Source organism: Corythoichthys intestinalis, chromosome 10 (assembly GCF_030265065.1).
Source record: "Corythoichthys intestinalis isolate RoL2023-P3 chromosome 10, ASM3026506v1, whole genome shotgun sequence".
In the NCBI taxonomy this organism is placed as follows: Eukaryota; Metazoa; Chordata; class Actinopteri; order Syngnathiformes; family Syngnathidae; genus Corythoichthys; species Corythoichthys intestinalis.
In genome coordinates this window covers 12,333,629-12,353,347 of record NC_080404.1, presented here as the reverse complement: position 1 = coordinate 12,353,347, position 19,719 = coordinate 12,333,629, and the positions used below count along the sequence as shown (strand labels likewise).

Genomic DNA, 19,719 nt, shown 5'->3' with positions numbered 1-19,719 from the left:
AACTAAGGAAGAGCACTCAGCACAAAACCAATATGAGGAGCAGTGGGCCGCAGCCGTTTAGGAAAGCCGTTTTCCAACCGGACTCACTCACGCAGCTTCCACTGTCTTCTCCGGTTCTCACGTCTCCGCCTGAGAAGTGCCATTTTCGGCTTGGGATCGTCACGACGACCGCCCTCACCTACTCGGCCGCCGAGAATGCGCTTTTTTTCGGGCCGTATGCCTTTTAATATAGTGGGAAATGAGGAACGACCACTGTTTACTGAGTCTAAAAATTATTATAGCGGAGAGTCTGAAGCCAAATCAATTAAGACGCCACTTAAAGACCTCAATCTCATTGATAAGCCGCTTGATTGTTTTTCAGCGAAAGCGTGCCGAATATTGCCAATTGCCACAATCGTTCCGCTTTGTCAGTGTTATATCAGTAAACCAGTGAGCACTGTGGTGAATCTCCACATTATCACCACTGTGAGCAGCGAAAATAAAAACGTTCCTTCTGTCCAAAGACACTTTTTTTCTTCTATTCAGTTTTGGGGTTTTTTTGGTCAAAATTTTTGGCATATTGTCCTCATGAGTGAATGTTTCTAATCAATTTGAATTTGTTATTATTGACTGATTTTATTACATTTTATTTTTCTGTATCAAATGGTCAAAAATGTACCTTGAGTGTATTTTTATAGTTTGGATGTGACTTTTTTTTTTTTTTTTTTAATTCAGGCAAATTGATGCGTGTCAAGTCTTCTCTGTTACAAACAAAACAATGTTAATAAAGTTATACTTTATTAAAAGTTGATCTATGTTACTTTTTTTCTTTATTAGGAAAAAAAGGACAATGTTAGGCAGATGCGTATTTATATTAGTAATTTTATAGACAAATGATACTATTTACAGTGGCGGCAGAGAGTTTTGGGGGGGCGCGAAACATTTACATCTTCCTTGGGGGAGCGCAACAGAAAATAATTGAGAAGCACTGGTCTAGACGTTATACCAGTACTTCTAGAGTAGTGGGGCGGGCCCCCCTAGGGGGGCGCAGAGTGATGCCAGGGGTGGCGCATGTGACCTCGGGGAACATACTTTTTTACCATAGTAGAATAATGTATCATTTTCAAAGTGTGCGCAGTATTTTTTAACAAAACACGAGCACACAGCAAAGAGCACTGGACATATGACGACCTAAGACGAGGAAATATGACTAAGCGTATGTAGCGTTTGGCTTTGACTTTTAATACAGTGGGAGACGAGAAAAGACCAGTCTGTGTCTAAAAATGTTTGCAATGGACAACAGGAAGTCACATCAAATAAGATGTCACTTATAAGCATTAGACCCCACTCACATTGATAAGCTATTTTTTTTTCAGCCAAGACTTGCCGAATATTGCCAACAATCGTCCCACTTTGTTTCACAGTGTTACATCAGTAAACCACCGAGCACTGTTAGCATCCTATAAGGTGGCATACCAAGTTGCTCAATACAAAATAGCAAAAATAAAAATTGTCCCACTGTCCAATGACACTGTTGTTTTTGTTCGATTATTTTTTGTTTTTACGGTTAAATGGTTATTTGAATTTATTAGTATTTATTGATTGATTTTATTAAAATTTATTTTTCACTACTAGATGGTCAAAAAATGTACCGTGAATGTATTTTTACAGATTGGATGTGACTTTTTTTTTTTTTTTTTTTTTTTAATTCAGTCAAAGTGATGCACTTTAAGTCTTTTAAATACTTTATTGTGAGTTGAGCTATATATTTTTTCTTTAATAATAAAAAGGGCACAATATTATGCAGAAGTATACTTATATTAATAATTTATAGGCAAATAATACAAATTACAGTGGCAGCAGAGAGTTGTGGGGGTGGGGGGGAGCACGAAACGTTTACATCTTCGTGTGGGGGGCTAACAGAAAATAATTGGGAAGCACTGCGTTATACCCATTCATAACGCTAGAAGATGGCGCCAGATATTATTGAAACGATGTTCTGTCATGATAGATCTCAGCTACTCTCAAGTTTAACCAGTTTGCAATATTTTATTGCAATGTTTTTCCTTATTCAGATTTGTTTCAAGACTACGGTTACAGTTAGACTTCACTTTGATGGTTAATGCAGTTATTGCAATTTTGTTGTTTTATCACAATAGATTGGTTTATTTACATTTTAAAAACAGGAAGCCATTCATTTACGAATGTGATTGCACTTTAGTTTACATATTTAAATGTTCAGATATTAAGATTTGAATGAGGCAAAATAACATGCTTTTTCTCTCAAATATATTATTATAATCATTTGTTTCAGATGTACTGTAATTATTTTCTGTATAAAAATTAATTTGGTGTTCAAAAAGACTTTTTTCAAACTTGAGTCTTGAAAAAGAGGGGGTCGTCTTATAATCAGGGCCGTCTTATATTCGGGCCAATTTGGTATATCATTGCACATGTTATTTTTGTGTTTTGGAGTGAATCTAATGGTTTGGTAAACTTGTTAGTATGCTTTTATGCTGTAGCTATTTGAATAACTCTTAATGGCTATGTTACGTTAACATACTGGCCACTTTCGCATTTCGTTGTTCATCCATCATGTAACATTATCATACTGTACACTTATTCAGCAGGTTTTTCTCTATTGTATTTTTATTTTAAATTGCCTTTCAAGATGACATATCTGTTCTATGTGTTGGATTTTATCAAGTAAATTTCCCCCAAAAATGCGACTTATACTCCGGTGCGACTTATATATGTTTTTTTTCCTCTTCGTTGGGCATTTTATGGCTGGTGCGACATATACTCAGCTGCGACTTAAAGCCCGAATAATACAGTATACAAAAAAGGATGCCATTTATGAAAGAAACATCAATATGGCTAGACACGACATGCAATTAATAATTACATAAAAACGTGTTCAAAATAAATTTAATCAACAAAGTTTAATCAAAAGATATCCTACCAGTTTGTTTATCCTTTACTGCAGTTTTGCACATCTCTATCCGTGCTGAATGATAGGGGACGTAGCGATCCTGTAGCGATCCAACCAGAACCACATTTTTGAAAAACTGCAGACCTGCAGACAACAGATCAGTGGAGAAATTATTACACCGGTATGCACAACTTTAACAGCAAAATAAGCAGACGCTAAAGCAAAAAATAAAGTCACGACAAACCAGATTTCTTGCTGAGCTGATAGAGAAATGTTTGTCGAGGATCTGAGTGGTCACGACAAGTCAGCTGTAGCAGTGATCCTGACTTCTTCCACTTTTGCATGAACCAAAGGCCTAGGAAAAAAGTTACTTTACAGCCTACTATTTACTATCACTATCAACAGAATCTTTGAAATGGCCTGAAACCTACCCGTGTTGACAAGTGCTGAGCTGTTGTACAATGTACCCAAATGAGGTCCAGATAGGGAAAGAAAGGTGTGTAACCTGCTCAGGTAACATTTAAACCTGGGCCTAGTCAGTACAGAGCGGACTATCAGGTTCCCCAGTGAGTGACCCACAAAACTGTCAGAACAAGGAGAGGCTGAAGTTAACATGTCATGGAAGTCATTCAATTGAAGGAATGGAAACCTCAAAAAGTAACATAGAAGCAAAAAAAAAAAAAAAAAAAACGTCCGTTATGCCAAACTAAATTCAGCACAAAAAGGTTTTGCTTGATGATGGCATTGTGTGGTTGGGTAGCGCAGTACTGAAAACCAAGCCAATGTGTGAGGAACACTTAGAATAAGGAGAAATACAAAAAGCTTATTAAAAATTGATGAATAGTGAATACAATTTTGGAGAACAGGAAGGAACAGATGAGTTTGTAATGTTCCTGGGAAATTAAAAAAAATTACAAAAAAAAAAAAAAAAAAATTGGGGTTAAAGGTGGCGGGGGGCATGTAGTCCAGCATTTTCAATACCTACAAATGGTAACATGACATGGGAAAAACCTGATATTGGTGTTGTTCATATAAATGTTTCAATAACACAAGTCTGTGGCTGGACCTAGTTACTATGGTAACAATTTCATCGCTCTTCCAATGATAGATTCCCTGAAAATGTCATCTATTACACCTACCTTATTTTTGAAAGAGTGAGGTTGTAAATTTGAATATACTGGACTATTTCATCCAACAGCCTGTCTGTCATTGACTCAAAGTCAGCAAAGGTATCATTCTAGGGAGAATAACAGTGCAGTGAGAAGTTTAGATTCTTGTATGTATTCTGGTTGTCCACACAGTAAAACAAAAACAAAAACTGCTGAGCATGGTTATTCAAGTACCTGGTTTCGCTCTGACATAAGGAAGTCAATGCGAGCACCAGGGAGCCCAAGTTCCAAGTAAGTCTTCACTAATCTGAGGTCTGCACTGTTGCCTGGAGCAAAGTGGGGAACAACATCATCACAAGTGACGCACAATACTATAATATAAAATTTGAAATACATAAAAAATAAACAATATTCACAGTAATAAAAGTAATGGTGTTCTTTTCTTTCTTTTGTTGGTGTGTGTGCTATGAACCCATTGTGAGATTCCGGAATAAAGATCATATATAAACCAGCGGTGTGCCATCTTAGGCACCCCATGATTTGATTCGATTACGATTCAGGGCGCTACGATTCGATTATTGAACGATGATCACAGCATTGACGATGATCACGATTATCGATGCATTATACAGGACTTATTAATAAAGTAGCCAAACAAATTTATGTCCATTATTTATTTAAAATATCCTAATGATTCAATAGGAACGATAGAAACATGCCCATTGCCCATACAACAAAAAGCTGCCCTTAAACAGCTTTTTTTTTTTTTTTTTTTTTTTATACAAGAAAGTGCAATAACATTAACTGTTTAAAAGGCAGTACTTATTCCTCAACATGCCTATACAACACACAGCTGACCTTGAAATGCTCTTTTAAACATGAAGGTGCAAAAACATTAGCTGTTTCAAAGGCAGTACTTATTCTCACAGCAATACAATAAAATTTACACTGGTGGAATGAATTAACATTTTCTGGAAACAAACAAAGAGACTATAACACCATAACCAATATACTTTGTTTTCACAGATTTCTGTACTATTTCTCATGTTTGTAGTGTTGCCCCTGTACTTAATCCTGGTTTTAAACGTTCTGCATCTGGAACTTTTGTACACCACCAAACAACGCACAACTTGACATGGAAATACAGTACATGATAGCGAAGTCGCTAATTAGCATAGCGCTCGGCACTAACTAGTAACATCTCAAAAACAACAATAAAGGCTAAACAGTACAAGAGGGTTTGTGTACTCACGTATTATACCTAGACGCACACGGGACTGAGCAACATACTCAGGACATTTTCCAATTAACACGACTTGAACCTACTGCTGGACAACTGAAAGGCAAGGAGCAACGAACTATCTCTCTTCCCCTCTCGCTCTAAAAAAATAACCCGCGCAGAGAAGTGCGGCGGCCGGGTTCATGCCTGTCTCATACACAAATTTATTTTCAAGTGTTTTGAAAAGGAGTAAATCTCTCGCTCAGTAACCAGCTGCATCTATCATAACGTTGTGCGTGCATCCATTAAAGGTGTCCGGGCGGCAGATGTGTCTTAAATTCAGTTCCGCTACTAACGGCTGTCACGAAGTTAATTGGGAAAATCATCGTTTTTGAACATTTATGAATCGTAATCGAATCGTCATGTGTCGAATCACGATGCATCTAATCATCGATTTTTTGGCACACCCTTAATATAAACATGGTCTGAAGTAGGCTCGGGATATCTGCCGCCCCAAAAACAGTAGTTTTTTCAACCCGTCTAATTCTGATTAGTTTTGTTTTTCTTTTGTTTTTCACAAAATAATGCAAAGTGTGCTTTTTATTGTAATGTACAGTATGTGTAATATTCCAAATGTGAGTTTAGTTCTACAGCTAACCTCAACTGGAGTGTCATAAAGGGCTTGAAAATGATCAACACTGGATTCTATTTACTATCTTCCAAACTATCCTATAGTTTGGATCAGTGATCAAATGTCACATCTGATCACTGAAATTGAAATATTTTTTTCTCAACAGTCTCAATAAAAGCACCAAGGTTTACAGTGAAATTCTTCAGTGCCTTACCATCCAGGCCATGCACGCAAATGATAAGATGAATGCCCTCGTCACAGCTTTCATCTTCTTCCAAACTGAAGTAGGGTACTGTGGATGCCAACTCTGGCACTTCACTGTACAAGATGCCTGGTAGTTTCAATTGCTTCATTTCTTCCTTAGCCTTGATGAACCTATATGATTGAATGAATTTCACAGGTGAATTCTTGTTTATAATGCAATCAAAACCCTAATGTGGGATGTAAAATCACAACTCACTCTTTCTCCAGTGGTGTAGGAACACATTCATACCACTTTAGATTACAAGACATTGAGGTAGATGGATAGCGCCTTCTTGCGCTCTGCCCAATACTACCAGAGGCGACATCGCAGCGGACAGGAGCTTTGGATGAATCCTGCTTTTCGTGGATGTTGTCGATGCCAAGCTGCTCAAACAGAAGTTGTGTCTCCTGACCAGCCATGTCATCAATACTGGCTGGCTCTTCATCAGCTACACCATTGAGAAAAGCATAGCCGTCTCCTTCCTCGTAGTAGCCATTCTCTATCATTTCATGCTCACTCTCGTCCTCATCCTCCTCAATCTGAGGTCCTGTTTGGATTCCCAGAGTGATCGCAGAAGTTTCTACAGGGCTGATCTCTGATGCATCTGTGCTGGAAGTTGAGCCGAAATAATTCTCTACCATGCCTCGTTTTACCAGGTCAGTGCTACTAGTGGCAGAGTTACTTGAAGGGCATGCTGTTTGGGGTTCACTACGAGATCCTTTCGAGGTCTCAAGGCAAGATGCCTCCTCCAGTCTCACATCAGAATTATCAACAATGCTGGATTCTACTTCCAATTGGAAAACAGATTTTACCACCTGGGAATCTACCGTTTCAGAGTCAGGGGGACAGGCCACATCAACAGCAAGTTTATTTGTGTCCTCTCCAGAAAACACAACACTCTGCTCCTGTACCACAACACTAGACCTTTTGCCGAATACATCAGCTCCACTTGATCCCCTAGAGGAACCTTCACCCTCATCGTCTGAGGGCAAGGAGTTGATAGAAGTGAGCGATGACTGAACTCTTTTGGCAACACGATTATCTTCTTGGTGAAGAACTTCAGCTAACTTACAGTGCTCTTGCACTATACTTTGCTGGACAGGTCTGAGTGCACAACTGACTGTAGTTTTCTCTGGCTGCAGGCCAGCCATAGTTGACTCAACTGCGAGTTCTTGAACAATCTGTGGCCCTGAAACAAGTTGAGCTGCAAAGGAACTGGGCTCACTCTCAATGCCAGAGTCTGAGAGGCGGGAAGAGGCACTCGGGGCTGCTCCATCGGGCAGCCTGATACAATCACTCTTTACCTGTACCGAAACCGGACAGGAATGCTGGCACTGTTGTGTTGTTTCCACCTCAGACAGATTAGAGTAACATTCAGCCTGGGCAATTTCTGGAATATTGCTATCCATAGTCGCATCAGTCTGACATGGCCTAATAACTGTGACGATGCCACCTTGGTTCTTGAGACTTGGTTTAACTTCAATTTGCTTAGGTCCAGCAGAACACTGCATTAGTTTTTGATGACAATTGTCAACTTGGTCATCATTGTTCAATTGTTGATGGCACAAAGAGAGAGTTTCGGTGCCTCTCTGAAGAGTAGCAGCAGTAGAAGTTCTATTATCATCAGAAACAGAATCAAGCACACTCCTTGCAAAGTTTGATGATGAGGCATCAGGGTCGGAGAAAGAAATATCATTAGTCCTTAAACAACTAATGGAGTCCACCTGCAATACGTCCTGATCCTCTGAGTTCAGGGGTGCCTCGCCTTCCTTGTACTTGGTGCTCTGATCAGCAAAAGGAGCTTTAAGGTTTTTATAACCTACCAGAACCACTGAGTCCTTGGAACCTTGCCTAATCAGCTTCTTGGAATTCTCAATCTTTGAATTTTTCTTCAGTTTGACCGATTTTCCTTTTGATCTTGGGGGTGGCTCAAAGCTGTCTGTCCAGGTTTTATTCCCGGAAGCACATTGAGAATCAGGTGGTGGTAGACTGGTAACTGCAACATAGTCCTTGGAACTAGATTTATCGGATTTACTTGGCACTGAACCAGATCGTGTGTTGTGCATGCCCAGCCAGGGTCCATCACGATCTTCAAATCCAACCATGGTAATCATGTATAAAGACAGAAACCAAATATGTCTTAAAACTATTATGTGACCATCTGAAAACTTAATCTAAACCAGAATGAATTGATACTGACCTTCGGTCACAGAATCTAAGTATTGATCTTCAAAAATGATAGGAAGAGAGCTGATGTCACCATCCAAATCCGCACATTCCACTGGAAGTGGAGGCAGAGATAGAAAGTAGCTGGAACTTTTGATGGCATTTGTCATTTGCTGGTGACTGTGAGCACTGTTTGAGGAAGGATTATAGAAACATCTCAATTAACACATGATTATAACTGCATTTATATTTTCACTGTCGACAGCAACATACTATAATTCCTGATATGCCAAAGCAGACTGTCTTGGATGTTGGAGACAGAAGAAAGCCTCAGCAAACCGCCTCACCTGAAGTAACAGCAGTCATAAAATAAGATTAAGTATCCTTCTTCCACCACTAAGTGTAGTTTTATGAGAAAGATTTTTTTTTTTCAGGATTGCGTGGTCTCAAACAGGGATGTCCTGACATAATCCGATCAGATTTTTTTCAAGATGTGTTTTTCCAACACTAATCCAAAACCGATCCGACACCCGTTTATATATTTTTCTTATTTTTCTGGATTGGATACGATCTAGTCACCAAATCTGATACTGTCCGATACTCCAAATATAGCTGTATCTGGTGCAGATACTGGTACAGAGTATCAGATCAGGACATCCTTAGTCTCAAGGCCTCTTAACTCACTCTTAGTGTGTGGTGTTCCGCAGCTAGAAGTGCAGCAACTTGCTCCTGCAGGGAAACGATCTCAAGAAACTGTCCCCAGAGAGCCATGAGCAGAGAGCAGAGCTGGGCCAGATTCATGTTAACCAGTTCTGCCAACTCATCAGGTGACTCTGCTTTTTGCTACACAATTAAAACCAAAAAGGTTAACAATCTAGTAACAGGACACAACATTTTCCACTAAGGTAGTTACCAGAAAATATGCATGGATTTGGAAAACAACCATTGTTACATGTAACTATCATTTACTCTTTAAGTAATCCAGCAATACAGTTATTTGTATAATTTTGGACCACCCAGAGGGAGGTCTCAAGTTCTCGCTTATTTTTTCTTTTTGTTGTTCTTCTTTATGAGGAGCACATAAAGCCATTCAAAATAAAAATGTATTTTAAATAAACCCAATTACAGTACTTTCTTTCCGATAGAGTTTGTATTGCTATATTTTTCAACAGGTCTTACCTTTACTTGTTCGCATAACTCAGCAAGGCGGGCCTCCAAGTCAAGTTTTTCTGAAATGGGAACAAGGTTCTACTTGTGATTTACTTTTGCAGTTTACTTAACAACTATGAATACGCCTGAGCAAGACTGAACATGAGTGCAATGTTAGTGAGCACTAGCGTGAAAACGGAAATAATTGTTCTCCGATTCGACGATATGAAGGATTCTTAGAGAAGAAGTAAGTGGCTAAAACCAAGGTTATAGAAGTGTACAGAGGCAGTAGGAAAAATATGGCAGCGGTGCATCTTCTCAGTACATAGTAGCACTGGGAGTGTGCCATTTTTGTACAAGATAACTGGAGTGAAAAGGAAAAAGGAAAGAAAGGCAGGCTGATTCGAAGTTATGGTAAGGTTCAGGACATACCTATGTAGACGTGCCTTTGACTTCGAGGATAGGGTCTTCTTAGTACTCGCTCATATAGGACCTGCATGCTGGGCTTGGCTAGTAAGATTGCACATATAGGCATATTTAACCGTTTTATTAATTTGTTCTTTTGGATTGGTTAGTATTTGTCCACTAGTGCATATTAGTTTTAGTAAGCCATTAATATAAGGTTGATTTGTTGCTGGGTATTTTAATGTTTTGGATTTGGTGAACTGGGATACAAATGTATTGATTGCGTAATAATTAATCCATATGGACGAGAAAAATCCCCAAAACGTGAACATGGAATAACTGTAATGCATAAAAAAAAAAAAAAGCTTAAGACACTAAACAGAAATGGCAAAATGTAAGCACCGCATTACTAAAATGTATAGAACACATCAAGCATTGCATGCATTGCATTGCATGTACAGTTTGCAATTAATGAAGGATCAAAATAGAAGCTGTATACCTAGTTCCATACGATGGGAGGATGGCAGGTCCTTAGTGAGATTGGTGAAGTAATCAAACAGGCCCTGGTAGGCAAGTAGGAGACTGGAACACATGTTATAGTGGAGGCTGAGGGCATGCTGCACACAGTGGTCAGATACCAGAAATGACCTGCCCTGAGGGATGAGTAGGGGAAACATTAATGAGAAAATCGCTTAAACATTGTGTATTTACATTACCATTGCTATCTAAAAAGATTTATCAACATCTTCTGTTTGTGATAACTTTCTGAATTAAATATCTTTAGTATAGTGGAATAACTTACATCTGGTGACACTTGTTTGACATAATTGCTGCCAAACACCACATTCTCTAAAGGTGGGATGACTGAGTCCTTGGTTTGTACGGGAGCATTGCGATTAAGCCATGTGTTCTTTACTGGCCGAGGAAAACTAAGCAGCAGAGTACACATAAAAAATAAACAGGTTATATTAAAATGTGAACATGTGCAGTGTGAAGTAGTAAAGGGTTTTGTGTTGTAAACAAAGCACTAATGTGGTTTTGACAAAATAATCATCAGTGTGTTGATACACTTTGTTGAGGTACATATTGGTTATACCTGATGAGTGGTTGATGTAGTGCCACAAGGGAGGCATGAATAGCTACAGAAATTACAGAAAGGTGGAAGTAGTCAAACATGACATTGATGTGCTGGTGGATGCCTCGCTGAAGGCTTAAGTGCAAACGAAGTGTGCGGCTGCTGATATTCTGTAAAGAGCTTGGGTCATCTGGTCTATGGATATGAAAGAAAGGGAAAGTGCAGAATTCATTAGCTTAATCACACCCAAAAAAAGAATAATTTGCTAATACCATGACAAGGTGAGAAACCTAGCAACACTTACGTGTAATCACCATCAGTGAAATACAGATCCAAGATGAGCTGGAAATCCATATTAGAGACAGACTCTTCCACCTGTGAGAACAATTTGAAGTTGGTTCAAAGTATAAAAACAAGGTTGTAGGATGTTGATTGCTTGGTAGAAAATAATTTTTCAAGAATATTGCTGAATTCATGAGTTTAGTGCCCAAGCTGCAGTTCCTTAGTCAATATTAATTTCGGAAGAAGTATTTGCTGCCCCCAACAGCCATTTGGTCAAAGTCCATGCCAAATACATTTGTTCCCCAGATTGTGTGTTATTTAAAATACACTACAGTGATCTCTCGTTTTTCACGGTTAATGGGGGGCCCCCCTTGCGAAAATCTGCGAAGTAGAGGTAGAGCATAATTAAATTACAAAATAATATATACGTATATTTTTGGGGGGATGTTCAATGTACAGTATTTATTCAGATTTCACAGCATTGTAAAGAGATACATCCTGTATTAGACATGTAAAAAAACCTAATAAATGATTTTTAAGCACTGCAAATGTAATAATTATGATATAAATGAGATATACTGTATATATAAAAGAAAACGGATTTGTACATGTATACATGAATATACCTTCACATTTAAAATAAATTACTGTATTTTGATTTTCAATTGAAAAAAAAAATCCGCAATAAACTGAGGGCACGAAGTTTGAAGCATGATATAGCGAGGGATCACTGTATTTTCCTGCATTAGAAAGATCATGACATTAAAAAAACCAAACAAAAACAAAAAAAAGTAAACAAATCCACTTTATGGCACTTTTGAATGACCATGGAGGGAATTGAATATACCTACAAAGACAAATGCTGGTGTTGTAAAGCAACAGTTAAGAGAAGAAAAAAAACACCTTTTTTTCATCCAGAAGCATCATGACTTTGAAGAGGAGTACATCATTGACAACAACCTCTTCGTTCTTGTACAGAATCTGAAACGTTTTGCTGGAGATGACATCGTCTTGGACTAAAGCAGGAAATGCAAGGTCAGAACCTAGACAAAGAAGAAAATGCTTTATATGAGGGTTATAAATCTATTGAGAACAAACACAGCTGTGTGAACCCATTGATGCACATTATTACGATTAGAGGCGTGCGAAATTTCCGATTCTTATTCGCAATTCGGCAGTGGAAGTTCTGAGAACGATTCACAAATTCGTATCCAAATTCCGATTATTGAATTATACCAGGTAAAGCAGAAGTAAAACACAGTCAGCGCGGTCTTTGGGACGCAATGAGGAACGAACCGAGAGTAAATATCATGTTCAATTCATGCTGCTAGATAAAAAAAACAATCATACCTGACTGCGGCCAACAGCCGCTACAAACAACGCCCAGTTGCTAGTTGCTACAAACATACGGCTACAGTAGATATCATATATATTAGAGCTGGGAATCTTTGGGCACCTAACGATTCGATTACGATTACGATTCAGATGGTCCGATTCGATTCTAAAACGATTATTGATGCACCCCCCCCCCCCTTTTTTTTTTTTTTTTTTTTTTTTTTAAATGTTTTGTACATTTGTTCCAAAATTGTTCAAAAATACTCTCAGGCTAAACCAAACTACTATTTCAGTATCAAGTTAACATATAGCAGTAAACAAATATACAAAAATAACAGTAAATAAAAAACTCCAGTCCCCATTCTGTATCAGCAGCTTTAAACTACATTCAATTAATTTAATGTTGTGAATCAACCGTTAAAGTTGTTAAAATTGCTCCCGTTAATCCATAATTTCCCTTTTGTCAACTTTCCACATGTGAAAGTTTTAAAACTAGTTTAAAGATAGATTCAAGTCAATATTTTACCGATTTAGGAGTATTTTAGATAAAAAGTTAATTAGGTTTGCTTGGAAGGTTCGCTACAACAGCCTTGCAGAGAAGTGTACTGCTTTAAGATGGCGGCCGTTTACTACGTCTGCATCTAGCTTTTTGTAGATGTGTTGCAAACGCTACCGCTACCGTAGTGCATCTAGTCTTATATAAATGATATCTACCGTAACATTATGTGGATGACGTACTTTTGTAGCAGCTTCAGGTATGTTGTTGTGTTTTTTTATCTCGTGGCATGAGTTGAGCTAGAGCCGTGAGTTGAGCATTGGCATTACCCGAGGGGCCGGGTAATGAGAAGCATGATGTTTAGCTACTCTCGCTTCGTTGCTCATTGACCGCGCGGCGCGCTGAGTGTGTTGTATTTCCGCTTTACTTGGCATATTTCAATAATCGGAATTTGGATGTTTGTGAATCGTTCTCGAATCTTCCACGGCCGAATCGTGAATAATCTAAGAATCGGAAATTTTGCACACCTCTAATATATATGTAGAACTAGACGCAAAATGACAGACGACGTCTGTGTTAGAACATGTATTATTGAACAGAGATACGAAATGAAAGACTTTTGGGCGTAAGTAAACAGCCGCCATCTTAAAGCAGTAGACCTCTCTAGAAGGCTCGGTTGTAGCGAACCTAATTAACTTTTTATCTAAAATACTCCTAAATCGGCAGAATCTTGAGTCTTGAATCTATCTTTAACTGATGAAATAGTTTTAAAACTTTGACAAAAGTAGACAGAAGGGAAATTATGGAATAACGGGAGCAATTTTAACAACTGTAACAGTTGATTCAACACATTAAATTAATTGAACGTTGTTTAAAGCTGTTGATACAGAATGGGGACTGGAGATTTTTATTTACTGTTATTTTTGTATATTTGTTTACTGTTATATGTAACTTGATACTGAAATAGTAGTTTGGTTTAGCCTGAGAGGATTTTTGAACAATTTTGGAACTAATGTACAAAACATTTATATTTAAAAAAAAAAAAAAAAAAAAAAAAAAAAAGGAGGGGGGAGCATCAATAATCGTTTTATAATCGAATCGGAGCCTCTGAATCGTAATCGAATCGTTAGGTGCCCAAAGATTCCCAGGTCTAATTACGATTATTTTCTTTTCTTTTTACACTGCTGGCCAAAAGTATTGGCACCCCTGCAATTCTGTCATATAATGCTCAATTTCTCTCAGAAAATGATTGCAATTACAAATGTTTTGGTACAGGGTCCCCCCAGGACTGATAAATCTAAATTCAAGACTTTTAAGACCTTTTTTAATGCCATTTCAACTGAAAATTAATACTTTTCTCGAACCCATTATTTAGATAATATTTAATCATATTAAAAAAATAAAGCACTGAACATCAAATTTAACCTCAATTACTAAGTGTGTTTGACAAAAGAATGCACATTTATTGAAGATACAATTAAAACAAAAAGTTTTGTGCCACAGACCGGCCCTCTTTATGTCATGACCTACCTTATTAAAATACAGTGGTACCTCTACATACGATCACTTCGACACACGATCTTTTCGACATCCGACGTAAAATTTGAGCCGCCATTTGTTTCTACATCCGACGAGTTGCTCGAAATACGACGACATGACAGCACTGCAAACGAACGCACGGTGGATTTTCTTGTGTGAGAAATCAACACAGTTTTCAAAAAAAGTTGATACAGTTGGAGAAACAAGGAAAAAAGTGATGCTTACCTTTGAAATGAAGATGCAAGTTATAGAAAAATATGAGCTTGGGGTGCGCGTCCCTGAACTGGCTCAACAATACAGCTCCATGGTCCTCTTCCGACCACCGTTCGCCACTATTTATAAGTTAAGGTGACAATTATTATTGTGGTAACATTGCCAAGGAAATCGCCAGCTTCGTCACGTTTTTATCATTTATTTAAGAACTTATCCAACACAAAACGCCCATTGTCTTAAGCAGTTGACCGCTCTCAAGAAATCGAAAGTATTATCTCTACCGCACCGACCTATCTCACTGAGACGTTACCTTCGCGGTGCGTTCAGGGACAGTAAAAAGTGTCCGCCATATTAGAATCCGATTCGTTACATTATTTACAGGAATAATTATTAATTATTCTTCTTATTATTATATTATTCTGAATTATTTATTTATAACTTATTTGTTTTTCTATGTTTAATTGCCATTTGTAACAGTGCCAGCAGTATTTATTAAGAATTTAGTGTATGTTTTTAGGCTTTGGAACGAATTAATGGAATTATAATGTATTCCTATGGGAAAATCCTGCTCGACATACGACCATTTCGACTTACAAACAAGGTCCTGGAACGAATTAAATTTGTATGTAGAGGTACCACTGTACTGTAATAATAATCGTGCTGTCAAGCGATTAATTTTTTAAAATCGCGACTAACCGCATGCCGTCAATAGTAAACTTGCGATTTTTTAAAATGCATAAATTATATATTTCAATTTCTAAATACACCTATTAGCACAGGAGTTCATCAAATTTAAGCCCGATTAGAAACAAGAAAAGAGTTTTCCTTTACACTTGTAAATATGAATTTTCCCCAAATAACTTGTAAAAAGGGAGGCACAGAGGAAGAGCATGTCTACTGACAGTTCTGAGATCAAGGGCTCAAGCGCAGGTTCTGTGTGAAGTTACCATTTTATTTTTGGGGTACTAGCTATAATTTTATCTTATATTAGACTGACTTTTTAAAGAATGAGGAACCTTTTGCAGGTGTTTTGAATTACACATGTGGCAAGTGTGTACAAAACTGAAGCTTTTCATCATATTCATTTTTTTTTCGGTTTGTGGTACATGCAAATTGACATACTCAATTTTGTTGGTTTAATCTACCAAAATATAACAACTTTTACTTGATATTCAAAATTTTGGGGGCGTAGTGTATATAGTTTAAATAAAAAAATAATGCAATATATCATTACTTATGAGTGTTTTCATATTATTCATGACATAAAATTACCGCAATTAAATGTGAAAGATTGAATGATTGATTGAAAAAATAATTGAACTCACCAAAACGGCTGTCTCCCAATGCACTTATACAGTTCAGACACCTGTGTATTTCAGGGTAGTTCACGCTCATCAGTCCACCTCAGAGTGCAATGTTTTGGGTTAAAATGCCCAACTTATGTTTTGCCTGAGAACGTGGATTTCACCCCAATCCTCCGTCTTTGTGCCCAAAAATAGTAACTGGAGCCTCCATGGTGGACGTTTTAGTGGTGCTCTCATGAAAAATATTTCATTCTGCATGTTCATTTACGGTTTATCGCTGTACTTTTATCCAAACATGCTCAAAAACAACGATAATGGGTCGCGCCAACAGCCAGACGGGTTCACGCTCATCACGCTGCCTCAACGTGCCCAATTTCGGCCATTAAAACCCAAAATTAAGTTTTTCCAGAATCAAGTCAACAGGATGATATCATGATACTCTTTCCCAGAGGCAGAGCTGGCGGCATTGGAGAATGAGAGGGACCCTGTTGCGGGGTATCGAATTTCAAACTACGGAATGCTAGAAGGGCCACAATTTATCGCGCAAAGCGGGGTTGCGTGATGCCTTTAGTAAATAGTTTAACTGAAAGCTTCGCTAAAAATGTGTATTACGACCGGCCCAAACGTCAGGCCGGCCCACCGGGAACTGTCCCGGTTCTCCCGATTGGCCACTCCGGGCCTGGTACTGTGCGATTGCCTGCTGTTGTGATGTTGATGTTAACGGCGCGCATGCACGAGATGCAGTGCATCGTAAAAATTCTACGCGTCATCTTCGTTATGGATTAAAAAAAAAAAAAACTTCGTCACGGATATAATTTAGGTTGCACTGAGATGTTCTTGAAAATTAAAACCACGGTGAAAAAATTCCAGACTTACGACAGCTAATACTTTTAATACCTTTAATAATGGAAAACTAAATTCAATGCCTTTTTAATACTTTTAATAACCCGCGGGTACCCTGTGGTAGTAATATCTTTTTTATTTTGCTTGCAATGAAAAAACACAAAAGAGAATGGAAAAAAAAAAAAATAAAATCATTATCATTTTACACAAAACTCCAAACATGGGCTGGACAAAAGTATTGGCACCCTTTGAAAAATCAAGTGATGCTGCTCCAATGTGTGTAATTAACAGCAGATTTCACTTACCTGTGGCACATAACAGGTGGTGGCAATAACTAAATCACAATTGCATCCAGTTAAAATGGATTAAAGTTGACTCAACCTCTGTCCTGTGTCTTTGTGTGTACCACATTGAGGAGAAAAGAAAGGAGACCAAAGAACTGTCTGAGGACTTGAGAAGTAAAATTGTGAGGAAGCACGGGCAATCTCAAGGCAACAAGTCCATCTCCAAAGACCTGAATGTTCCTGTGTCTACCGCGCGCAGTGTCATCAATAAGTGTAAAGCCCATGGCAATGTGGCTAACCTCCCTTGATGTGGACGGAAAAGAATAATTGACGAGAGATTTCAACGAAAGATTGTGCGGATGGTGGATAAAGAACCTCGACTAACATCCAAACAAGTTTAACAGGGTCCCCCCCAGGATTGATAAATCTAAATTCAAGACTTTTAAGACCTTTTTTAATGCCATTTCAACTGAAAATGAATACTTTTCTCGCACCCATTACAGTGGGGAGAACAAGTATTTGATACACTGCCGATTTTGCTGGTTTTCCCACTTGCAAGCCATGTAGAGGTCTGTAATTTGTATCATAAATTCTCTTCAACTGTGAGGGACGAAATCTAATACAAAAATCCAGAAAATCACATTGTATAATTTTTAAATAACAAATTTGTATTTAACTGCATGAAATAAGTATTTGATACTAGACATGTGCCGGTTACCGGTTTCACGGTTTACCGTGGTGTGAAAACGTCGCGGTTTCAAAACCACTAAAATTTTCCGTCATACCTTAGTACGTATTCGCTATTTTTCATGTGCCAAAATGCAGCCGAAGTGGCTTGGTGCAGCACCGCTCACCCCTTCCCGCTTGTTGCCGTGAGTGTCACTAAACAGCCAGCAAACCCAAAAACAAATCCTCCAAACACAAGGCGTACTTTTCTTCAATTTATTGAGCTCTCAAATCGTGGTGAAATATACAAATAAATACATTTAAAACGTTGTACAATTGTATTTTTCCACGTGTGATTAGGTTCAACCGGATAGCAGTAGCTCCATTAAAAAGTTCCCCAAAAACAAAACACACATTTTCCTTTCAAATTCAATATACAAACTAACTAAAACTTACAAAGACGAATGTTAGCCTAGGCTAAACTGGGAAAGCAGCTTCTTTTAAGTCTCACAGCCGCTGAGTGAGAGAAAAGCTTGAATGCAGGGGGGAAGAAAAAGAAACGTGTCAAAGATCGCTAATTGAGAGAAGAGGTCTCACTCCTCACTTTTTTAAAATTTTTTAGATGAAACCTTTCCTCAACAATATTTACATTTTAACTAATTTATAAAACTAACTTATACATTTTTAACTAACTTATTAACTTATGAATTCTTTGTTCTTTTTAACACAAAGGCATGGCATCATGTAGACTAGAGTTGACACAGTGGCTGAAAATGGTGAAACTTCACTTGAGCTTACCCCCTCAAAAAAAGTCATACAGTATATATTTTTAATTTTATTTAGAAGTGTTTTTACTTTTTATAGCAATTATTTTGTTCTTACTCTAAAATTGAGCAACTTGAGCTGTGGCTGTGGGTATAGTCTAGGTTCTATTTATTTTAATTTTATATAATATTTGTTATTTTTTGTTAATTTATTTATTTTCACATTATATTCATGTTCCAATTTGCAAATATGTTTGAAAAAAATCCTGTTCAATGGATTTAAAAAAAAAAAAAAAATTTAACCCATACATCTCAAAATTTTGGAGCTATAATTGCAATACCGTGATACCGTGAAACCGCGGTATTTTTGCTCACGGTTATCGTACCGTGAAAATCTCATACCGGCACATGCCTATTTAATACATTACCAACTAGTAAATATTTCGGCTCTTAGTTCTTTTTTAAGAACCCCTCCTGTTCTCCACTCATTACCAGAAGTAACTGCACCTGTTTGAACTTTTTACCTGTATAAAAGACACCTGTTCACATGCTCAAACAAACAAACTCCACAATGGCCAAGACCAAAGAGCTGTGTAAGGACATCAGGGATAAAATAATAGACCTGCACAAGGCTGGGCTGGGCTACAGGAAAATAAGCAAGCAGCTTGGTGAGAAGGTAACAACTGTTGGAGCGATTATTAGAAAATAGAAGAAGTTCAAGTTGACGGTCAATCTGCCTTGTTCTGGGGCTCCATGCAAGATCTCACCTCGTGGGGCATCGCTGATCATGAGGAAGGTGAGGGATCAGCCCAGAACTACACGGCAGGACCTGGTCAATGACCTGAAGAGAGCTGGAACCACAGTCTCGAAGAAAACCATCGGAAACACATTATGGATTAAATTACATGGATTAAAGTACTACAGCGCACGCAAGATCCCGCTGCTGAAGCCAGTGTATATGCAGACACGTCTGAAGTTTGCCTCTGACCATCTGGATGATCCAGAGGAGCAATGGTAGAAGGTAATGTGGTCGGATGAGACCAAAATTGAACTTTTGAGTCTAAACTCGGCTCGTCGTGTTTCG

General features: G+C 38.0%; 1 protein-coding gene across 7 annotated transcripts in view; it reads right to left on the bottom strand.

The window, feature by feature from the left end:
* Positions 1–19,719, bottom strand: part of fam135a (family with sequence similarity 135 member A) — a 34,988-nt gene that overhangs the window by 2,009 nt on the left and 13,260 nt on the right. For 6 of the 7 annotated variants that reach the window (XM_057848442.1, XM_057848443.1, XM_057848445.1 and 3 more), the window contains exons 4-20: positions 12,095–12,234; positions 11,214–11,284; positions 10,931–11,104; positions 10,637–10,763; positions 10,334–10,487; positions 9,862–9,939; positions 9,460–9,509; positions 8,965–9,123; positions 8,554–8,627; positions 8,315–8,469; positions 6,331–8,203; positions 6,085–6,245; positions 4,255–4,346; positions 4,051–4,148; positions 3,343–3,494; positions 3,156–3,266; positions 2,942–3,055 (exon numbers count right to left, since the gene is read on the bottom strand). In XM_057848442.1, the coding sequence (XP_057704425.1) occupies positions 2,942–3,055; positions 3,156–3,266; positions 3,343–3,494; positions 4,051–4,148; positions 4,255–4,346; positions 6,085–6,245; positions 6,331–8,203; positions 8,315–8,469; positions 8,554–8,627; positions 8,965–9,123; positions 9,460–9,509; positions 9,862–9,939; positions 10,334–10,487; positions 10,637–10,763; positions 10,931–11,104; positions 11,214–11,284; positions 12,095–12,234 (3,783 nt within the window). The remainder of the gene's footprint in view (positions 1–2,941; positions 3,056–3,155; positions 3,267–3,342; positions 3,495–4,050; positions 4,149–4,254; positions 4,347–6,084; positions 6,246–6,330; positions 8,204–8,314; positions 8,470–8,553; positions 8,628–8,964; positions 9,124–9,459; positions 9,510–9,861; positions 9,940–10,333; positions 10,488–10,636; positions 10,764–10,930; positions 11,105–11,213; positions 11,285–12,094; positions 12,235–19,719) is intronic. The other variant, XM_057848448.1, reaches the window with a different exon arrangement.